Source organism: Sycon ciliatum, chromosome 9 (assembly GCF_964019385.1).
Source record: "Sycon ciliatum chromosome 9, ocSycCili1.1, whole genome shotgun sequence".
Taxonomy (NCBI): Eukaryota; Metazoa; Porifera; class Calcarea; order Leucosolenida; family Sycettidae; genus Sycon; species Sycon ciliatum.
In genome coordinates, this window is record NC_088651.1 from 9168955 (window position 1) to 9185696 (window position 16742).

General features: G+C 47.6%; 2 protein-coding genes across 2 annotated transcripts in view; both read right to left on the bottom strand.

Annotated features, from left to right (window-relative positions):
• Nucleotides 1-10714, bottom strand: part of LOC135825223 (serine/threonine-protein phosphatase 6 regulatory ankyrin repeat subunit A-like) — a 10929-nt gene extending 215 nt beyond the window's left edge. The window contains exons 1-6 of the mRNA XM_065337961.1: nucleotides 10620-10714; nucleotides 9308-9406; nucleotides 2230-2328; nucleotides 1399-1461; nucleotides 872-982; nucleotides 1-58 (exon numbers count right to left, since the gene is read on the bottom strand). The exon at nucleotides 1-58 is cut by the window's left edge and continues 215 nt beyond it. Coding sequence (XP_065194033.1) covers nucleotides 1-58; nucleotides 872-982; nucleotides 1399-1461; nucleotides 2230-2328; nucleotides 9308-9406; nucleotides 10620-10667 — 478 coding nt within the window. The 5' untranslated portion in view covers nucleotides 10668-10714. The remainder of the gene's footprint in view (nucleotides 59-871; nucleotides 983-1398; nucleotides 1462-2229; nucleotides 2329-9307; nucleotides 9407-10619) is intronic.
• A 2398-nt stretch (nucleotides 10715-13112) lies between these two features.
• The window catches only part of LOC135824240 (ankyrin repeat domain-containing protein 23-like), a 37810-nt gene continuing 34180 nt past the window's right edge, over nucleotides 13113-16742 (bottom strand). Inside the window, exon 6 of the mRNA XM_065336969.1 lies at nucleotides 13113-13262. Coding sequence (XP_065193041.1) covers nucleotides 13113-13262 — 150 coding nt within the window. The remainder of the gene's footprint in view (nucleotides 13263-16742) is intronic.

The window sequence follows — 16742 nt, forward strand, 5'->3', positions numbered from 1 at the left end:
TTGGCCCTGAACTCACCAGAAGCAGTGGAGGTAGTTGTTTCCGAATGGTTATGGCTTCCTGAGTTCCATTACACGCACATGCACACGCACACACACACACGCACATACACGCACATGCACACATACACGCACACGCACATGCACACACACACTCACACACACACACACTCTCACACAAACACACATGCACACACAAACACACACACACACGTACACACACGCACACACACACACACATAGACACATGCACACATACACACGCACGCACATACACACACACACACATGTCGCAGAACACACCGGTAGAGAAAATACACCTGTTATTGAAAACCTTCTGAAATTTCACCAGCTCCATTGTGGGAACATTTGATCCACTCACCAGAGATACAATGATCCAGGAAAGAAGGGATAGATGGCTAAAGGCATGCACTGACGTTTTGTAAAACCTTTTTTTGCCAGAAAGCAGTCTACAGGTAGCAGTCTAACAGGACTACTTGACCTCAGTGGGATGCATTCCTTGAGTCTTCAATATGGCGTTGTTTCAATGTGGTGCTGTTTTGCAGTATTTCTAGGAAAGTCATGGGCTATAACAAGGTGTTTTGATGAGAATGAAAGTTTTTGCCGATCGAACAGGTAACAGCCTGACATGACTACCTGGCATCATTGTGATATGCTCACAGGGACATCAATGTGGTGTTGCATTACAGCATTTTGTAGGAAAGCCATGGGCTAGAACAAGGTGTTGTGATGAGAATGGAAGAGAAAAGGAAAGTTGTTGCGGATCGATGGGGACAGTGGAATAATTATAGGTGTGCTGTACGTACACCAGTCAAACTGACTGTGGCGACTGTAGATACAATCACTCACTTACCTGGGTGAGCCACAATAAACATTGTTCGGATAGTCTCCCGACTAACTCAGTCCAAGCATCCATGTCTTCTTGACTAATGTGCACACCAACTATGCAATCCAAGATGCCGTCCTATGACGGAAATTCAAAAAAGGGCCGAGAAGTCGTATTCAGGATACATATCTGTTATGATGGATATAAATCCAGTCAAGGGCGAGGTGGGATAGAGTTGGGTCTGTAGGGGGTCAATTGGAGGGATGGTGGAATTATTGCACAGTCTTCATGGCCTGAGGGAGGGGGTGGGGGGGGGGGGGGGGGAGGAGATTCTGTTTCCCTTACTACTATGTATGTAGTGATTTGTTGCGTCGTCTTCTGCATATGTCATGTTCTGTTCCAGTAACATTTTTGTTCCTTCTTTTTCAACTATTGTGTTCTGGTACCCACCATCCAAAATATGGCATGACCCTGCCCAATTTCAGGTCCCCTACCAAACCTGTGTGGATCTCTATGCTAGGTCAAGCAGCATGGGAATTACAAGTTCACTGCACCTGTATGGCCGGTACGCATTTGTCAGCAGACTTGTCGCAAGCTTGTACAAATAGTGACATACACTGGGCATAGAAAGTAAAACACACACACACACACACACACACACACACACACACATGCACATGCACAGAAACATAATTATACAAACATACACACACATGTGTGCGGGAGCGCGCAAGCACACACACACGCCAACACACACTCACACACACACACGCCACACACACGCGCACACACACACACACGCCTAAAAACACACGTGGATACACGCATACACACACGCGCGCACACAAACATACACACACATGTGTGCGAGCGAGTGCGCACACACACACATAAACATACACACGCACACATGGACACACACACACATATGGACACACACACGTACACGCACGCACGCACACACACGCACACACACACACACACACACACATACATGACACTCAGAGACAGTGGTGATCCCACCCAGGGACAGCGGTCACCCCACCCAGGGACAGTGGTCATCCCACCCAGGGACAGCGGTCACCCCACCCAGGGACAGTGGTCATCTCACCTAGGGACAGTGGTCACCCCACCCAAGGACAGTGGTCACCCCACCCAGGGACAATGGTCACCCCACCCAAGGACAATGGTGATCTCACCGAGAGACAGTGATCATCTCACCCAGGTACAATGGTCATTCCGCCTAGGGAAATTGCTCCCAACCAGTGAAAACCCTGCTACCTTTTTAACTGGAAAATTGCTGTCTGTAACTTTCCACTGATATCTGCAAAAGAACAGCAAAGGCTCTGAAAACTAAAGTAACTATAAAAGCGCTCGTGTCTTACCTGCTGCTTTGTTGTCTTACGCAGTATGCAGGTGACTAGACACTTCACAACATGCAGTCTACCCTTCATTGCTGCAATGTCCAATGGAGTGTGGCCATTCTGGAACAGGGAACATGTTAAAAATAGACACCAAAAGATGGAACAGGATTCCATTGTAACAAGATAATATATTGTGTCATGTAAAATACACACCAGAAGTAGTCACTGATCAATTCTGGAGAAAAACGTTTCCGTCAAAACGAATCAGTGTCTGTTGGTTGTCGATTGGTTATGTTTCCACCAATAATAATTACTATCTTGTCTCCGACAAGAATAAACTACAGTTGTGAGACAAAGAGACACGGTTCGTGTGAGACTGGGCCAAACGGAGTTTTGCGCATGCGTACGAACGCTACTCCCCGCAAGGATTAAAGAGCAGAATATAATATGCAGCTCCTAATATAAGGCAGTAGGACGTATATGTAAGTAGATCAGACAGACCCACCACAAACTGGACAAAGACCAAAAATCCCATTCACTGTATCCATGTTTCCCATATGCACAGACCAACTGCCTGGAGGTTGCAGCAGGGCTGAAAAAATCTCTCGCCTTCCAAGCAGAATTTGAAATGGGTATCCTCTACTTCATATTCACGATCCTACATTTTGTAGACCATCCCACTATGCCTACCTGTCTGATACCAAGGCAGTGCCGAAATCGTAAATGTACAAAGTCAGTAGATGTAACCGCATGGATTGCAATACACTCAATTGCATGTGTTATTGTGTTGACTCATGGTGTACTAGCTGTGCTAGTACACCATGAGTCAACAATCCGAACTAGCGCACACACTGGTGTTGTGAAATGATGTGTTGTTTTCCTGTGTTATGGCATTCCCCAAACTGTCTCGTCTAGTCGCGTGCATGTGTGATATGAGCATGCGCAATTTTGTAGTCGAGAGTCCTTTTTGTCAGTCTTCTTGTTCGTCTCTGTCAGAGTAGTCTACCTTTCCGTAATGTCCAAATATATTATGTAAAACAAACCAGTCTTGTCCTTTGTGTCCTGCGTCCCGGGGAGCGGAATGGCTGAGATTCCGTAACACTGCACTGCATTGCTTTGTCCTGCATTCAAGACTGAATTCAAGACTGACGTCATGCGCTTTGTTTTGCTGCGTAATCACAAATGGCGCCAGCACGTTTTGCTGAAAAGAAAAGCAAATCTTGCTTGCCCTGTTGTGCTCTTCTAGACAACGGATCGTGCTTCAGCAGGGTTTCTTTTCCTTTCGTAGCTTTGCTGCCAACCCGAGTGTCACCTCGACACTGTATTTCTTCAGTATGTCTGACCTAACTGTCGACACTGTCAAGGCAATGCCTTGTTAAGCCATCTGCGGCGAGCTTTCTCAGCAAGGCTTGAATCCGAAAGCAAACTTAGTAAAAGTATTCAAAAGGACCGTTTGCTGGCGCAGCTAGCCCTTGGTAGTGAGGTCTGCTCCAGCCAGGAGAACCAGCAACATGACAGTGTGGACACGGCTCGCGAGCCCAGAAGCCCGACTGGCACCAATGCCTCCTCCGCCAGCTCAGGTGGCGCGGGCTCAACGGATCTCTGCGCTCTCATATGGGACGATGTGTAGTCGGCTTTGTCGGCCGCCATTACGGAGATTATCGTGCCGCTCCTCACACAAGGCCAAGGAAATGCGGCTGCTGCCCCCACTACGCCAGCCCAAGCTCCTGTAACCCACCCGATCAGCCACCTGCACCAGCTGTGCACAAGGCTGTGCGAGAACGTATCTTGCGAGAGGAGTTCGTAGATTTTTCAAGTTTGTTGTCTGAATTTCTTGCACACTTCCACACATCCGGCCCAACATTCCGGCTGGCGCACACCCCGAATAACGATAGCCAGATAAATATCGTTGAGTCGGATGACGCGAAGCAGGTGCGCCGCAACGTTCACAATACTATCATTATTATCTTTATTCTCACGGTGGCCGTAGCCAATAAGAGAGAGACAGTACTATGTGTTATCAATCAGTGTGGGTGCAATAAATCGGGAGAAACAGTGGCTAGTGGCAGCCGTGGTTTGGGTGCTTCATTTAAGTATAGACAATGAAGGAAATATATCCATTGTGAGGGCAGGTAGGCGATAGACCTTGATTAAAATACTATACCTAGGCTGGGCTGCAGCGGGGGTTGGAGCATGTGCAAATTGTTGATACTATGATCGGGGTAACTTCTCTTTTGAATGTATTTATTTCTTGGAGGGAGTAACAGTGTGGTGGCAGGTGGTTGTACTGAGTGCATGTGGAGAACAAGGGTGAACGTTGAAGGCGGGTGGAATGGGTGGTGGGGAGGACAAAGACTCGATGATGCCTCAGTTGTTGGCTTGGTGGCTCGGTGATGCAGCCTGAGGTCGCAAGCAGGATGTGTGGCGGGGATCGTTTGAAAGCGATGGTGTGTGCAAAGAGTAGCTGCTTGAGCTTCCGGCGGGATGAGAGGGTTGGCCAAGTGACGTGGTGGAGTAACGAACTGTGGTGGCAAGGACTGAAGAGGGGGAGTCGGAGGCAGAGTTTTGCTGACCGCCGTTAGAGACGTTCGAGGGCATCTTGTTGCTGGACATTCATAGCTGACATAGCCAGGGAACCATATTCGATAACGGGGCGTATATACGTGGTGTACAGTGCTGACAGGGCGTCGGGTGAAAGACCTCCACGAATACGTCTCAAGAGGTGGAGAGTGCGCGCAACTTTGCTCTCAATGTGCTGGATGTGGGCATTCCACTTCAGGTCGGCCTGAATGATGATACCTAGGTGTCGCTGGCTCTGGACTCTGTTCAGTGTTTTGCCTTTCAACGTTATTTTCAGGGTAATATAGCTACCCGGGTCGAGGCATGAACCATATACTTGTCTGTTATCACGGCTGCTGCCCCACCCCGCACTGCTGAACTGCTGAGCTGATTGCGTACCAGCAGTTAATCCTGCCTGCTAACCGCCAGTTCTTCCCAAGTGCGTGGCTAGAGTACGACCGCCAGCTGCGGATACTCATGGCCCAGTAACCAGGCACGAAGAGGTTGGACACCATCGACTTGAACCTATGGCAGATAGCTTTCACAGGCCATGCACACCCAAAATGCGCTCAATGTAAGACGGCCCATCCAGGGGCGGTTTGTGGCCTTTTTGTCTGCAATCTTTTAAATACCCCAGCAGCATTTACCTCCTGTGGTCGCACCCATACCAGTGACGGGCGAAAAATCTGCCGCAACTTCAATGGAGGTCGCTATTCTTAGTCGTCGTGCCGCTTCTCCCACACCTGCAGCCAGTGGGGCAAGGACTACCCATGCATCAGGTGCAACCAGCAGCAGTGAGGAGCCAATCGGCTACCCTGTCGCTCCTAGCAAAATGGCTACTGAATCGCTTGACTCGGTACGCGAGCTTCCCCAGAAGGGACTCGAGTTGACGCTGGCCGATGCTGCGCTTGCTGATAGTAGCCATGAGTGGCGCACGGATCTCGGACACCTTGTCCTCTGGCAGCCCAGTTCCGTGGCGCTCGCAGTCTAGGAAAAGCTCGCGCTTGGCGTCCGCAAACGTGCTGCATCCGTAGCATGCGCTCTCTAGCTTGCTGCCAGCAACAGCAACGCGCAATGCGATCAGGCACTCGTCTTCACTGAACTCGTTCTATGCCGCCACGCCCTCGAATAACTCAAGGAAGGACTCTACCGTTTGCTTACCATCAAACGTAGGACTCATGATGGCTGGCTTCCTCGTGATGGCACTAATATTCAGGATGCTGCTGTCGTCGCTAGTGGGTCACAGAGTTAGAGGAGCAAATCACACAGTCCAGACCCTCTAGAGTCGTCAGCAGCATCCTGAATAGTAGTGCCATCGCGAGGAAGCCAGCCATCATGATGCCTAAGTTTGATGGTAAGCAAACGGTAGAGTCCTACCTTGAGTTATTCGAGGACATGGCGGCACGAAACGAGTTCGGTGAAGACGAGTGCCTGATCACATTGTGCGTTGCTGTTGCTGGGAGCAAGCTAGAGAGCGCATGCTGCGGATGCAGCACGTTTGCGGACACCAAGCGTGAGCTGCTAACTGCACATGGAAAGACCGCCGACAAGGCCTGGCAGGCGTTGGTGTCCATTGTGCAAAAGAGCGTTGAGAGTTTTTTACCAGTTTGTAGTGCGAACAACAAGAGAAACAGAGAAGCGGGCGAGTCATCAAACCGCAGTGGGACCAGCCAGGTGGACGAGAGTGGAGTGTTTGCGTCCATCGTACAGCAAGTGCTGCTGGAGTCTGTCGGTGCTAACATGAAAGCATTCATGATCGAGAAAAAGTGTTATACCAAGGACATGAAAGCGTTCGCCGAAAAGGTATGGCCTATCAAACCGCCCATGGTCGGAAGACGAAGACGACAAAACCAATCATGGATGACGAGCATCAATTCGCGTCGGCAGAGTGCCTGATTGTCGGGGTCGAGTTGTCGGGTCCAGCTATGTGCACTGCCCAGCCACCGGCCCTCAGTGTCAGCTGTGTCGAGATAGACCGCCTATGGATGATGGAAGAATTTCCCGAAGTTACCAAGACGTTACCCGACTTCCCGATTGATCGTTGCGGTACATTCTACCAGGTTGGATTGCTGTGGCGATCGAAGAAGCCCCCCCCCCCAGACAACCTCAAACAAGCGATGGCAGCGGCGCAAGCGCTACTGAAGCAGTTGGAGAGCAAAGGTCAGCGGACAGTGTATGACGAAGTCTTGATCAACGAGTATTTGGCGTTGGACGCCACCGAGAAAGAGCCACACCCAGAGAGTGCTGATTCCTACATGCCACATCACCAAGTATTCTGCCGCGATGCTACGACAACAAAGACACGAGTCGCCTTCAACGCGTCGGCTGCGTACACCGGAGCAGCATCGCTGAGCAACATGATCGATCCCGGTCCGTCACTGCCACCAGATCTCACTGGTATCCTGTTCAGGTTGCGTGGGTATCCGTCGGCGTGTCTTGCTGCGAAGTTGTTGTCATTTGTTGTAAATTGGGCTATTCACGAAGAAAAAAGGAGAACCGGAAAAATGCAGAATGCGCGAATGCCCTATGTTCAGGAAGAAATGCACCTGCAGATTTGCCGTGTACGAAGCTACATACCACCTTTGTCACGAGAGATACGTCGGCTCGACTGGGAGGCAAGTGCACACCCGGGCCCAAGAGCACAGAAATGCTGCAAAATCTCATGACAAGAAGTCTGCATTCGGTGTGCACTACGCTAGGGAACACCCGAACGCCACCCCAGAGATTATGTACGAGATTGCTCAGCTCACGGAGAGGGATGAACTGAGGCTCCGGATCCGTGAGGCATATGCCATTCGCGACAAGAAACCAACTATCAACAGAAGAAAAGAAGATATGGGAACTGGATTCTTGGCATAGCTTGCCTACCACCATCCACTATCTGCCAACCCATCCAAAAATGATCGTAATAGAAGAAGAACACCCGCACCCGGTGCTCTCTCCCCCCCCCCCCCCCAACACACTACTACACTGCCAAAAAGCTTGCAAACGCACACACATACACACACACCTCTTTGTATATACTGCTGCTATTGCTGATATTATATATATCACTAGACGAATCACAACCTCCTGTTTTAGTCCCACCCACCACCTCAAAATATTCCTGCACCCCTTGCCTATAGCGCACACCTTCTGTCACATCTTCCTTCCACGCATACCAATACTCACTACCTTACTCTTTTTCGCACGCACACACACACACACACACACACACACACACACACACACACACACACACACACACACACACACACACACACCTCTTGCCAATTCTACTCACCACATACGCCAACACCTATTGCTGATCCACACCCTACCTAGACTCTCTCCCACATTTATCAACCCGACACTTCCATTACACCACTCCACCTTCTACGCACACCAACACCTTCTACCAACCTACACTTCTACCCGAAGGGTGTACCCCCTTCCCACCTGTATCGACCTGCACCTAACCTTCACCATTAACTTAGATACATGTATTTCCCACCTTCACCTTCTCATCTCATCTCACCACCATCACTCCCTATTAACCCGTGCCATAACCCAGAGCCCTCCATTCTTTATCCACTGACGATGTTGTTCAGAACAACGAAACGTCTGGAGAAGTATCGTAAATATTTCTATCGTTATTAAATTTTATCAAATATACCACTCTTTGGTCTAGAAAGTATACATTTTTGATATTACAATGAGAGTGAATAATCAACGGCTTGTCCACCAACTCTTTGACGTTGTTACGTTACTTTATTTTCCTTCGCACTAGAAGTTTGATTTTCTTGAGTTTAAGTGCACGCACGGTGTATTTTATTTTTTGTGTTTAGTTTAGTTGACGTCATCAGGTACTAATTTGGCTACCCGGACTGTACGAACTGTACTCAGTCGGGATCGAGTATCGATCTGGCTACATTTTAGGTGCATGCGTTTTCCGTATTTGATGCATGCAGTACGCTGGCGTCGTATGCGCTGGTTGTAGGTGCACTTGTATGTGCACGCTCTGATGAGGACAGGGTTTTCGCATCCGCTTGTGCTTTGATAGCCCGTTTACCTGCGTTTCTATCTAGTTCTTCTTTTCTCTTGCTTCAACACAGTCATGTAATTTCTTTCGTTTCCTTTTCAATCCTGTAATTAAATACTGGTCGGTCTCAGTTCCTGGAACTTTCGAGTGTAAGATACAAACCAACTATATTCCATGTCACTATTACAATCATAGTTTACACCCTACACCCGAGAGACCTCTTTTGGGTAGTGGTGTATAACTGTGTGAAACATGAAGTTGCTACAATGGAGTCTGAACACCCTGAGGAAGGTGTATATACACTACCTATCACAATAACGGTCAAGCACATGTTTTCAACTTACATTATCGTAAAAGGTTTGGATCAGCAAAAATGAATGAATTCATCTCAAAGCTTCCCTTCACATTCAAGACTTAGTGTTCCTGTGGAGAATTGTGCAGTGGTTAAGACCATTGCAGCACAGGGTAGCAGTTTCACAACTAATTTTGGCTGTAAATGTTTCATGAGATGAAACTTACCTCGCCAGGTTGGTTTGGATTGGCTTTGCTGTCCAGTAGATGCCGCATACAGTCGATATGACCCCGCTCACTGGCACAGTGAAGTGGTGTCTTTCTCAGCTATAACACAAGTGAATGTTTAGCAAGTAGCCAACAAAGAACATGGTTCACTATTAGAGCTGATTGTACGCATTGAATGCCACATGTTTATCTGTGGAGGATATATTGATATGGAACAGGGCAAGTGGCAGCTTTGAGCCCTTTGATTCCAGAAGACTCCTAAAGTCCTCACCAAATGTGCTCTCCGACCAACCACATTCACAACACAAGCAACATGTTATTTCGAGTTATGACATAATTATAATGATTCTTCACATAACTGTTTTTGATGAAAGAGAGAGGGGTGTAATCGGGATCTGTTGTGACTTGATTTTTGGAATAACCATTTTAAAGCAATAAGAATTAAGCATTGAATACTTTTCCAGCAGTTTTCCAACATAGTCTAAGATATATTTATACAGTAATGTGCTCACTATTTTGTATTTTGCTGCTTCGTTGCCATAGTGATTATTCAGAACCAATCAGGTTTAGAAGAGCACAATGCTCCAGTGGTTTTTCTTCCCTAATAACATATTCGTGAACTTCATTCTTGTGTCACGTTACTCCTTCCTATAATAATACCAAGAGTATAACCCCCAAGAGGGTGCAACATTGCATATGGGGTCTCCGACGGCAAAACTCACATCACATGTCTCAGGTACGTTCGTACTACGTACAAAAGAAGGATAGCGTGCGAGCAATCGGAATGTCTGCAATGATCATGCTGGGGATTTGCATACCCGCAGTGAGTTTCTGTCGGAGAGTGCTTTTTTATTACTCCTCTGCTCGCTAAAACGAGCTGGAAACGTACAACTACGACACTACACCACGTGATGTGAGTTTTTGCCGTCGGTGTACCCCGTAGAAAGGGTATCAGGAGTTGTACACTCTTGGGGGCTTATATACTCTTGATTATACTCATAAAACTATAGTATTGTCCTATGAAAGTGTCTTAGGAAAGGACCGTTTATCCAGAGTAGCTAACACGTAATATACTGTCTTTTTGCTGCTTTCTCAGTAAATCTATCTGTCAAGTGACTGCTAAGAACTCGCAGGCGCGCAGGCTGGCCAGCAAGAAACTTGGAGGAACTGAGCTGTGAATGGAGCTGTAACCGACTAACAAGTTATCCCTATACCTGCAGGCATGCAGCGTGATGCATGTCACAATAGGCATACCACACCCATATAGCAAACAATATTTTTCTAAACTAATACTTCATGAGATACAAGTCACCGTATTAGGTTGGTTTGGATTGGCTTTGCTGTCCAGTAGATGCCGCATGCAGTCAATATGACCCCGCTCACTGGCATCGTGAAGTGGTGTCGTTCCCTCCTATAACACAAGTGAATGTTTAGCAAGCAGCCAACAAAGAACATGGCTCACTATGAGAGATGATAGTACACATTGTAGGCCACATGTTCGTCTGTGGAGGATACAATATGAAGCAGGGCAAGTGACAGCTTTGAGCCTGTTGATTCCAGAAAACTTCCTAAATCATCACCAAATGTGCTCTCCGACTAACTTCATTCACACAACCAGCAACATGACACTCAGAGTTAGGGCACATACTGATTTCTTCACATAACATTTTCAATAAATGAGAGAAGGGTCCAATCAGGAGCTGTTGTGATTTAATTTTCATGCCGAAGAAGTCATCAGACAATTGGCATAAAAAAATGGGGAATAATCATTGTGAAAAAAGCTCCTCGCCCGGCACATTTAGCACTTTTCCAGCAGTTTACCAACATAGTCTTTGATTTCTTCATACAGTTAGTTTTAAGGAAATGCATTAGCAGAGTATATTGAAATGGCTGTTCCATAACCTGCCTTATCTCCTTGATCTGGGTTAGCTCCAGCTTGCAGTAGATGCAGAACGCAGTCGGCCTTGTTCTCAATAGTGGCATAGTGAAGTGGCGTCCGCTTATCCTGTAGTACAGCAATAGGTACAGCAATAGGTGATAAACAAAAGAAAATTAAAGAAGATTTCTACTGACTTGCATCAGTCAGGGTAAAACTGGTATATCACTCTGATGGCGTGATTACTGCAGTTTATTTTACAAATCAGACAGAGAAGTTCTCAGTCACATGTACTTGTGTGCCCACAATACTGTCTGTACATGACATAGTCTCTACACTACCTATTACAATAATCGTAGAACAGAATGTTCATCAACTTAAATTATCGGAAAGGTTTGGGTTGGCTTTGCTGTCTAGTAGATGCCGCATACAGTTGATACAACCCTGGCCACTGACAAAGTGAAGTGGTGCCCTTCCCCACTATAACACAAGTGAATGTTCAGCAACTAACAAATAAAGAACATGGCTTCTTGTCACAATGTGTGTCCACTGATGTTGTGTACCATACACTCAAAGGTTCCAGGAACTGAGACCGGCCAGTATGTATTTACATGGCTTGAACGATTACAGAGGATATGCAAGATAGAAAAGGAGACGAAAGAAATTACATGACTGTGTTGAAGCAAGAGAGAAGAAGAACTAGATAGAAGCCCAGGTAAAAACTATCATCGCTCTTTTTGCACCATGGACACCAATGCCTGCCAGGCCTTGTCGGCGGTCTTTCCATGCGCAGTTAGCAGCTCGCGCTTGGCGTCCGCAAACGTGTTGCATCCGTAGCATGCGCTCTCTAGCTTGCTGCCAGCAACAGCCACGCGCAATCTGATAAGGTACTCGTCTTCACTGAACTCGTTCTGTGCCGCCACGTCCTCGAATAACTCAAGGTAGGACTCTACCGTTTGCTTACCATCAAATTTAGGCATTTTGATGGCTGGCTTCCTCGTGATGGCACTAAGTTACTATTCAGGATGCTGCTGTCGTCGCTAGAGAGTGGCAGAGCTAGAAGAGCAAATCACACAGTCCAGACCCTCTCGAGTCGTCAGCAGCATTCTGGATAGTAGTGCCATCAGGAGGAAGCCAGCCATCAAGATACCTAAGTTTGATGGTAAGCAAACGGTAGAGTCCTACCTTGAGTTATTCGAGGACATGGCGGCACAGAACGAGTTCAGTGAAGTCGAGTGCCTGATCCCATTGCGCGTTGCTGTTGCTGGCAGCAAGCTAGAGAGCGCATGCTGCGGAGGTAGCACGTTTGCGGACACCAAGCGTGAGCTTCTAACTGCATATGGAAAGACCGCCGACCAGGCCTGGCAGGCGTTGGTGTCCATGGTACAAAAGAGCAATGATAGGTTTTACCTGTTTGTAGTGCGAACAACAAGAGAAACAGAGAAGTGGGCGAAACTTGCAATGCCTGAGTCATCAAGCCGCAGTGGGACTAGCCAGGTGGACAAGAGTGGACTTTTTGCGTTCATAGTACAGCAAGTGCTGCTGGAGTCTGTCGGTGCTAACATGAAAGCATTTATGATCGAGAAAAAGTGTTTTACCAAGGAGATGAAAGCGTTCGCTGAAAAGGTATGGCCTATCAAACCGCCCATGGTCGGAAGACGAAGACGACGAAACCGATCATGGATGACGAGCATCAATTAGCGTCGGCAGAGTGCCTGATTGTCGGGGTCGAGTTGTCGGGTCCAGCTATGTGCGCTGCCCAGCCACCGGCCGTCAGTGTCAGCTGTGTTGAGATAGACCGCATATGGATGATGGAAGAATTTCCCGAAGTTACCAAGACGTTACTCGACTTCCCGATTGATTTTTGCGGTACATTCTACCAGGTTGGATTGCTGTGGCGATCGAAGAAGTTTCTTCATACAGTTAGTTTTAAGGAAATGCATTAGCAGAGTATATTGAAATGGCTGTTCCATAACCTGCCTTATCTCCTTGATCTGGGTTAGCTCCAGCTTGCAGTAGATGCAGAACGCAGTCGGCCTTGTTCTCAATAGTGGCATAGTGAAGTGGCGTCCGCTTATCCTGTAGTACAGCAATAGGTACAGCAATAGGTGATAAACAAAAGAAAATTAAAGAAGATTTCTACTGACTTGCATCAGTCAGGGTAAAACTGGTATATCACTCTGATGGCGTGATTACTGCAGTTTATTTTACAAATCAGACAGAGAAGTTCTCAGTCACATGTACTTGTGTGCCCACAATACTGTCTGTACATGACATAGTCTCTACACTACCTATTACAATAATCGTAGAACAGAATGTTCATCAACTTAAATTATCGGAAAGGTTTGGGTTGGCTTTGCTGTCTAGTAGATGCCGCATACAGTTGATACAACCCTGGCCACTGACAAAGTGAAGTGGTGCCCTTCCCCACTATAACACAAGTGAATGTTCAGCAACTAACAAATAAAGAACATGGCTTCTTGTCACAATGTGTGTCCACTGATGTTGTGTACCATACACTCAAAGGTTCCAGGAACTGAGACCGGCCAGTATGTATTTACATGGCTTGAACGATTACAGAGGATATGCAAGATAGAAAAGGAGACGAAAGAAATTACATGACTGTGTTGAAGCAAGAGAGAAGAAGAACTAGATAGAAGCCCAGGTAAAAACTATCATCGCTCTTTTTGCACCATGGACACCAATGCCTGCCAGGCCTTGTCGGCGGTCTTTCCATGCGCAGTTAGCAGCTCGCGCTTGGCGTCCGCAAACGTGTTGCATCCGTAGCATGCGCTCTCTAGCTTGCTGCCAGCAACAGCCACGCGCAATCTGATAAGGTACTCGTCTTCACTGAACTCGTTCTGTGCCGCCACGTCCTCGAATAACTCAAGGTAGGACTCTACCGTTTGCTTACCATCAAATTTAGGCATTTTGATGGCTGGCTTCCTCGTGATGGCACTAAGTTACTATTCAGGATGCTGCTGTCGTCGCTAGAGAGTGGCAGAGCTAGAAGAGCAAATCACACAGTCCAGACCCTCTCGAGTCGTCAGCAGCATTCTGGATAGTAGTGCCATCAGGAGGAAGCCAGCCATCAAGATACCTAAGTTTGATGGTAAGCAAACGGTAGAGTCCTACCTTGAGTTATTCGAGGACATGGCGGCACAGAACGAGTTCAGTGAAGTCGAGTGCCTGATCCCATTGCGCGTTGCTGTTGCTGGCAGCAAGCTAGAGAGCGCATGCTGCGGAGGTAGCACGTTTGCGGACACCAAGCGTGAGCTTCTAACTGCATATGGAAAGACCGCCGACCAGGCCTGGCAGGCGTTGGTGTCCATGGTACAAAAGAGCAATGATAGGTTTTACCTGTTTGTAGTGCGAACAACAAGAGAAACAGAGAAGTGGGCGAAACTTGCAATGCCTGAGTCATCAAGCCGCAGTGGGACTAGCCAGGTGGACAAGAGTGGACTTTTTGCGTTCATAGTACAGCAAGTGCTGCTGGAGTCTGTCGGTGCTAACATGAAAGCATTTATGATCGAGAAAAAGTGTTATACCAAGGAGATGAAAGCGTTCGCCGAAAAGGTATGGCCTATCAAACCGCCCATGGTCGGAAGACGAAGACGACGAAACCGATCATGGATGACGAGCATCAATTAGCGTCGGCAGAGTGCCTGATTGTCGGGGTCGAGTTGTCGGGTCCAGCTATGTGCGCTGCCCAGCCACCGGCCGTCAGTGTCAGCTGTGTTGAGATAGACCGCATATGGATGATGGAAGAATTTCCCGAAGTTACCAAGACGTTACTCGACTTCCCGATTGATTTTTGCGGTACATTCTACCAGGTTGGATTGCTGTGGCGATCGAAGAAGCGCCCCCCCCCCCCCCAGACAACCTCAACCAAGCGATGGCAGCGGCGCAAGCGCTACTGAAGCAGTTGGAGAGCAAAGGTCAGTGGACAGTGTATGATAAAGTCCTGATCAACGAGTATTTGGCATTGGACACCACCGAGAAAGAGCCACACCCAGAGAGTGCTGGTTACTACATGCCACATCACAAAGTATTCCACTGCGACGCTACGACAACAAAGACACGAGTCGTCTTCAACGCGTCGGCTGCGTACACCGAAGCAGCATCGCTGAGCAACATGGTCGATCCCGGTCCGTCACTGCTACCAGATCTCACCGGTATCCTGTTCAGGTTGCATGGATATCCGTCGGCGTGTCTTGCTGCGAAGTTGTTGTCATTTGTTGTCAACGAATTGAGGGTGCCGATTGAGAAGATTGTGAGTTGGACCGAAAGTCTCACAATGTGGCACTGAAGCCCCTTGGTGGGGAGAATGGTGTGTATGACCTTGTCATGGGAAATGTCTTCAGTGAATGTGTGTCAGATCTCGTCATGACTGTAAGTCCTACTTGATTCCCTGGCTAGGTGCTGCTATGCTAGGCTATGCCATGCTGGTTTGTTTGAATTATTTCTTCAGCATTGAATTTATTGATTTGTATTTGACTTGTCTTACCTGTGTCTACATAACTTGTTCTGCAGTATCCTTGATCAATGTGTTAGGCAAGTGCCCAGATGTCGTAGTATCCACGCTGGACTTTAGTCAGTAGACTGCTCTGCCGCACTGTTTGACGACGTAGTTACGTTCCTTTATTTTCCTTCCCACTAGTAGTTTGATTTTCTTGGGTTTAAGTGCATGCACGGTGTGTTTTATTTTTTGTGTTTAGTTTAGTTGACATCATGAGGTATGTAGTGATAGTGACTGTGTTGTTCTTACACCACCTAGCTGTCATATGTTGCATTCTGCACATCACTGCTGCATGTGTCGTTCACACACCTTCATGATGTGCTACATTCACACTGCTGTATGTTATAGTCTCTTGTCATTCCAGTAATCATTACATTCTGGCCAGCTCACTACACTGGCGCAGTGAACAGCTCAAGCAACTTGACGCTATGGCAAAGGGACGACCTCCGAAAGAATTTTCTCCTGGCTATGGTGGTGATACGGGCGCAGACTTCAATCTCTGGCTAGAAGATGTCGATGATTATATGAAGATCTGCCAAATGACGGACCCAGGAGACAAGAAGTGCCTTTTCTTGAATCTCGCCGGTCTCAATGTCAGGTGGATCGTCAAAGGTTTAGTCGTTCCCGTTCCAGACGATGCAACTGACGATAACCCGGGAGACACTTACAAAGCCCTCACTGAGTCACTTCGTTGCCATTTTCGACCGTCCATCAATGCGACGTCAGAGCGGCACAAGTTTCGTCAGATTAGGCAGCTGCCAGACGAATCGATTTCAACCTTCATGAGTCGGCTGAGAGAGAAAGTGGAACTGTGTAGTTTCGCATCGACAGATGTTGACACGGTAGTCAATACTCAAGTCCGCGACCAGTTAATTGCTGGATTGAGGTCGCAAGACTCGAGGCGCGAACTATTAAAGGAGCCTAAGCTGACTTTGGCCGTCAGGCGAAATAGCACGTCATAGTACATTCGAGATCAGCGGGAAGAAGATGACGACGTCCACTATTTTAGTATCTGTGCACACGAATCTGCTGTGTGTGTT